This window comes from Doryrhamphus excisus, chromosome 22, assembly GCF_030265055.1.
Source record: "Doryrhamphus excisus isolate RoL2022-K1 chromosome 22, RoL_Dexc_1.0, whole genome shotgun sequence".
NCBI classification, from domain to species: Eukaryota; Metazoa; Chordata; class Actinopteri; order Syngnathiformes; family Syngnathidae; genus Doryrhamphus; species Doryrhamphus excisus.
The window spans coordinates 3,511,541-3,518,224 of record NC_080487.1 but is presented as its reverse complement, the minus strand read 5'-3'; the positions used below and the strand labels follow the sequence as shown (position 1 = coordinate 3,518,224).

The window sequence follows — 6,684 nt, the reverse complement described above, 5'->3', positions numbered from 1 at the left end:
ATTGCTGCTTTAAACAGCAGCAGCTGTACCATTACACCACTAGTGATTGACAGATGCACCTTATGGATTGTGGGGCCCTATCCAGAAAATGAATGAATTAATGCTGAAATGGCATTGAATGGTACAACATCCTGAGACAATGTCAAGTAAAGGACACAGGGTTTGCGTTATCATTTGTTGTTTAATCGACACCACGTATTGCATCATAGCATGGTTGCATGTTTAAACAGCTCATTAAAAAAAGTACAAAGGAAATAACATAGCAAGATTGAAGAGTAATAGAACCCATCCATATGATACATTGATTAAAACGTAGCATTTCTATATTGAGGACGTGCCCATTTCCATCCAACACCGTTATTATTCTCATATGTTAAAAATCATGTAATTTAAGATTTCATCAATTCATCATCAATCACCAATCAATCAACAGTGAAAAACCAATGACCTGCATATTTCTGTATCAAAACATTTTGGCGAAATATAATGAAGAAATTCCCAGAATATGTTAAGTATAAATCCAACCAAAGTAAACATTTTTAGCCAGATAAATTATTGCAAGAGACAAAAAAACATTAGAACTGCAATATAATCAATAAACCCAGCCTTAATACAGTGAAAACTAAAAAAGAAGAAATGAATAGATGTCTATCAAAGTGCATAATGTTTGCAATCCATCGAGTCTGTGCTTCCGCTTATTGAATAAAAATGGCAACTGTTCCTGCGTTATGTTAACATACTGTAGTAAATATATGATGTCATAGCAAAGCCGTAAGGGATTTGATTGCTCATTCGGGACAATAAATGTAAAGTTATCTGCATCTTTCATCATCACACACACGGCATAGACAAATTTGAGATGACATTTGAGATGTTTTACTGCACTGTTAGTGAAAAATAACAAAAAAAAAAAAAATCTGCATGCTAATGTAGCAAAATAGAATCCAGTGTCTTTTCTCACTTTGTTCCACCCCGACAGTGCTCAGTCGAAGAGAGTGCTTTTAGAGTCCTGGGTGTTTCACGTTGGTCACATAGTCCACAAAAAAATGACTGCAGTCCATTCCAGGTTGGGGAACCTGAACGCCTCGGAAAAAATCCACATTTTTCAGCCTGATTTTTCAGTCATTTTTAACAAGTTTTATGTCCATGTCCTCTAGAACATAATCAAAACGACCATGAGAAAGTGTTAATGTGTTTTTATAGTCATTGTCTATATTTATCGTAAATGTCTGGTTTTAGGGTATTTGAATGAAAAAGACATGATAAAGGGGGTGTTGGCGGCTGATCCCTTCAAGGTCAGCTGGAAATCAGGCTTTCATTGGATGCAGATGCCACTCGGGAGTCAATGAGGTTTGGTGTGAAAGATCACAGGTAGGCCTCGACCCGTTCCCATGGCTGCATCTCCATAAAGAAGCTCTCACACAGGCCGAAGCTCTGATCCAGAGTCAGCGGAATGGACTGCACCGCCTCCTTGATCTCCTCCCAGGGCTGCAGCACCGCCTCGTCTGGCTGCTCCTGGAACAGCGATGACGCCTCTTCGAAGTTGGGCAGATGATTTTGACTTTGCAGAAGCTGATCTTGTCCTTCCAGGTGTCGAGGATGCTGCGTCGGCACGTGAAGGTCCATCGCATTGACGGCTGACGCGGAACTCACATCCAGGTAGCCGTAGGAGGACTGGATGTGGTTCAGGTGCGGACTCTGTCCCGTGAGATCACCGCCTCCTCCGCCGCACCAGCTCCCCAACGCGGCCGAGTGCTGCCTCCCTTGCATGGAAACCTCCATCTCGCAGCCTAGTGAGCTCAGAGCCGTGTTGATGTCCAAATCCTCGAAGGTGCTACAATTCCCGCTCAGGACGTCATCAAAAATGGATGTCAGGTCGAAATCCCCTCTCAGGATGTCTGCTTTATTGGCGTCCGTCGCCAGAAGAGGGGACTCGGTCACTCTTGTTGTCTTGCTGTTGTTCTTAATGGCCAGCTGCTTTCTTTTACCGCCTATATCCTTGCCACGTTGGTACGGGCAGCCATCATGGGTGCTGTGGTAACTTGGAACCAATTTGTTCTGTCTGTGAGCGCCGCTGTTGTAGCTGTTCGCCGACATTCGCCTCCGTTTAAAGATACCATTGACGAACATGTCCTCATACTGAGGATCAATCTGCCAAAATCCTCCTTTGCCCGGCTCATCCTTCTGTCTGGGGACCTTCTTGAAACACTTGTTGAGGGACAGGTTGTGACGAATTGAGTTCTGTGAAGACGGGAAGAAATATTTCAGTAATAATAACTTTTTGAAATGTTCCACCACAAAGTCTACAAAACCTGTTCTTGACTTTCTATCCATTTTTTATACCACTTATACTCATTTATATGACTTCATTAGAGCCATGTAGACATGATATAACACCCCTATAGTCACATTTACCCCTGTATTACTACTCTACCGCCGCTGTTTATGGTTAAGAAGAAGCTAACGATGCACTTCAGTCGCTTTGCTAACAAGCTGACAAACACATGCAGTCAACATTCACTCAGGAGCTGCTGTCGGCCACTCTCTCTACACTGGAACCTGCTGCTTGCACTCAGCTGACATCACTTCCCAGGCTCCGCCTCTTAAAGGTGCACACAACAAGTAACAGATACTGTATGACGGACTTTTCAGTGCCTTATATTTTTATTTCTACCCTTTTAATGCTTGAAGATACTTAATTTATGCCATGAATATATACAATTGGATGAAATATGCATGTTTTTCACTTAATGAGATCATATTCAAGAACAAAAGTGATCCTGAATGAATTTATTTCTTCATAAGCAATGTATAGTGAGCGTTTGATGAGGCGTCCTCGCTGTTGTTTCCCTTTTCTGTGCATTCTAGCGTGACAAAACGAGTTAAGGGAAAGAGAGAGAATGCCTATTTTGACCTAGCTCATATTAACTCGTTTTCTTGTGTTATAATATGCAGAAAAGGGAAATAAATATGTGTCCATGTTTCACATAAGGATTGTGAACGATGAGCAAAATTCACCAAAAAGCGCAGTTCCCCTTTTTAACACGACGTCACAAATGTTTTATGAAATTAGGAATGGTATGACATAACATTCTAAGAATATGAGCAACATCATATTCCATACAACGGAAACAGGACTTGTTGCTGAAACTGTTGGAAAGGTTGGAATTGCGCAACCTTTGGGGAGAAATAAGAGTGCATTACTTGTCTGCAACCAGCAGAGGCGCTGTTGCTTCAGTGTTATAAGATGAAAACATGGCAGACTGGAAGGAATGGGAGCTGGTGTACGTTTATCACGTTAATGTTGTGTCCTGTTCAACCAAGATTCTCCCACCCCATCAACAAAAACAAATTAATTGATGAATTAACTTTTAGTATAGTATATTTTAACCTTTGGGGAGAAATGGAGTGCATTACTTGTCTGCAACCAGCAGAGGCGCTGTTGATTCAGTGTTCTAAGATGAAAACATGGCTGACTGGAAGGAATGGGAGCTGGTGTACATTTATCACGTTTATGTTGTGTCCTGTTCAACCACGATTCTCCCACCCCATCAACAAAAACAAATTAATTGATGAATTAACTTTCAGTACAGTATATTTTAACCTTTGGATGAGAAATAAGAGTGCATTACTTGTCTGCAACCAGCAGAGGCGCTGTTGATTCAGTGTTCTAAGATGAAAACATGGCTGACTGGAAGGAATGGGAGCTGGTGTACGTTTATCACGTTAATGTTGTGTCCTGTTCAATCAAAATTCTCCCACCCCATCAACAAAAACAAATTAATTGATGAATTAACTTTCAGTATAGTATATTTTAACCTTTGGGGAGAAATAAGAGTGCATTACTTGTCTGCAACCAGCAGAGGCGCTGTTGATTCAGTGTTCAAAGAAGAAAACATGGCTGACTGGAAGGAATGGGATCTGGTGTACGTTTATCACGTTTATGTTGTGTCCTGTTCAACCACGATTCTCCCACCCCATCAACAAAAACAAATTGATGAATTAACTTTCGGTATATTATATTTTATACAGTATGTTAAGAAAAACTGTAATGAAACTAATATTTAGTTGTGTTTGTTTTGTGTAGGGAAGCAAATGCAGTTAATGAGGCCGACAAGGAAGCGTTTCAAACAGTCAGCTGTGCTTTGCTGATATCTCTCAGGAGATCCCTCATTAGCACACAAGTGCTATCTCCACCCCTTGACGCTCAACGCATACGGAGGAAGGAAAATGTGGAAGAAATAAAAATATGTGCTTTTAGGTCTCCGATAATGCTTTCTTCTTACGGGGATGGGGTGTCTGTTGGTGACACAAGAGTCAATTACTCTTCCCACCCTCACAGTCATTTATCTGACTCATCAATAATACACAAGGAAGGTGATGTGGTGGTGAGTTACCTGCCAGCTGGGCTCCGCATGTCTGTAGTAGCAGAAATTCTCAGTGATCCAGTTGTAAATAGTGGATAAAGTCACTTTAGGTTGCTTGCTGGCCTGCATAGCCATGCAGATTAGAGATGCGTATGAATAAGGTGGTTTCACTTTCGGGTTGGTCTTGTAGTCGACCTCCACAGGGGGGCTGGCTTGGATGGGAACCTGCGGATAGCTGCTTCCGAGGTGCGCGTAGTTGGAGAAGCGCGGCGTTAAGGTGGAGTCGGGGCTGCCGAGGTAAAGAGGCATCCCGGTGGAGGCGGTGTCTCCTGCTGGGGGGCTGGATGGGGACTCCGTGCCCCCTCTGGCTGGGAAGCGTTTGAGACAGAGGTGCTGATGGGAGGATGAGGACGTGGATGAGGAGAGGCAGCCCTGCGCAGCGGCCCCGTTGGGTGGCTCCGGCTGCGCGCTGACGATGGAGAAATTCTGAAGCCAGTGGAGGCTTGTGAGGCTGTCGTCGAGTGGGGCAGAGTCATTCGAGATGACCTGATCGCTCGGGTACGCCGTCAGCCATTTCTCCTTGAACTTATTAGCAATCTCCGGGCTTGTCAGAACCGGCATCCTGGTTGTGTGCGCTCGGTCTGGGCCGAATAATCAGCAGATTGGCATTTAAAGTTGCGTCTAATCTTAAGAAAGTGAAATAAAGCACAATTAATTTACAAAACTGACACTCAACAACAAAAAAGCGGTGCGTAAAACGTGTTTACGAGACGAAATAACGGCTAATGTTACCTTCAGGGTTTTTTTTTTTGTAAGGATGCAGTACATGCACCTGTTGCAGCGTCCTGCCTCTTCAAGGACTCCAATGGCGCAACAAGTGGTTTTGGTTTGGTTCGGTTTGGACTCACCAGTAGCTCATAAAAAAAGCAGAATAAAGAAAAATCTTAAATCACATCCATATCGGCTCAGGTGATATTTCAGCTGATGCCGTGGAGCTGCTGTGAAGTCAAGACGGTGTGATGGTGAGGAGGAAGTTCAATAAGACGAGCAGAGCCAGAGCCAGTAGGGCTGCCCCCCACCCCCCCTCCATCTCTTTCAATGACTGGAAAGGAGCTCTGATTGGCTGCTTGGCCTTTCCCTCTTTTCTCTCCAAATCACTCCGTTTCTAATCCACCTCCCTGCTTTTAAAGCTACTGAAATTTGACCTCTGAGGTGCGCCCTCGACCCGCTGCGCGCCACACGTCCCGCTGGAAGATACTTTGGCACCTGCAAAACAACAACCAATTCCTAACCGGCAATTACGCAATTACTAACTGGAGTTTTTACAGTTTTGGGTTAGTCGGGTGCACAAATGCAACCATTTCTCCATATGTAATAATGTTTCTTGTTTGAATTTTTGACAGAAGTGGCAGAGGATATAGGTTGTCAAAGTGTGGCCCGGGGGCACAGGTCAAAAAAGGTCTGAATTTTGTGTTAAAGTTATGACAAACAACTAAATAGAGTTGTAATTTGGGGAAAATTTGTGTGGATGTGGTCACGTTTGTTGCCAGTCAGTTTCCACTGTCGCACAAGTTGTGCACTGACTACATGATACTTTACATGATAAAGTACAATTTCTTCAGTGAAACGATGGAATAAAATATTTACCGAAATGTGAGGGGTGTGCTCATGCACTTTCATGAGCACACCCCTACAAAATGTCTAACGTTGAGTCTATAATTCAGGGCACTGATGCCATTTTGGCTCCTCTGCTGCACTTTATGGACACCTCAGTATACATCATACACAACCTTATTTTATGCATTTGTATTTATTGCTGTTATTATATGTTCATATGCTATTGCTGTATGCTGTTTTTCTGTTTACTGATGCCAAGCCTGCTGTTTATTATGTCTATGTGCTGTAACATTTCTACTCTAGCCAAGCTTGAGCCATGTGAAAACCATTATGAAAAACGAGGAAACACTGCCTCCTTGTGGACGTGTGTCTCATTACATTACAAACACCATCAACACTGTATGGTCCAATCTCAGCTCCCACACCATGAAATGATGCCTTTACTGACCACAAGCACTCATGCAGTTCATTTTTTTTCATTCTGAGAGTGATTTGTGGATGTTATACATTAAAAAATAAGATTGTATATTGAGTCTTCTTCAGCTTTTAAGGTCACGTCTGGTGATTAGTTGAGGTGTCAATGTTGAGTTGCATTGAGTAGCTGCATGGTAGATGCATTGACACTCAAAGAATGTGCATATATGTCGACCCAGCTGTCGCATCCCTTCAAGGAAGCTTGATTTTAGCACTGTTTCTGGGT

At 43.0% G+C, this 6,684-nt stretch overlaps 1 protein-coding gene across 1 annotated transcript; it reads right to left on the bottom strand.

Moving 5' to 3' along the window:
• Positions 1 to 205: 205 nt before the first annotated feature.
• On the bottom strand, positions 206 to 5,255 carry foxj1b (forkhead box J1b). The gene is made up of 3 exons (XM_058061919.1): positions 5,160 to 5,255; positions 4,398 to 5,053; positions 206 to 2,241 (listed from the first exon to the last, which is right to left on the bottom strand). Exons 2-3 carry the CDS (start codon positions 4,986 to 4,988, stop codon positions 1,366 to 1,368), a joined length of 1,467 nt encoding a protein of 488 aa, XP_057917902.1. The 5' UTR covers positions 4,989 to 5,053; positions 5,160 to 5,255; the 3' UTR covers positions 206 to 1,365.
• Positions 5,256 to 6,684: the final 1,429 nt, after the last annotated feature.

Coding starts and splice junctions, on each gene's coding strand:
- foxj1b (XM_058061919.1), bottom strand. CDS start 4,988: ATGCCGGTTCTGACAAGCCCGGAGATTGCTAATAAGTTCAAGGAGAAA. Junction 2,242..4,397: donor ATGCGGAGCCCAGCTGGCAG/GTAACTCACCAC, acceptor CCGTCTTCACAG/AACTCAATTCGTCACAACCT.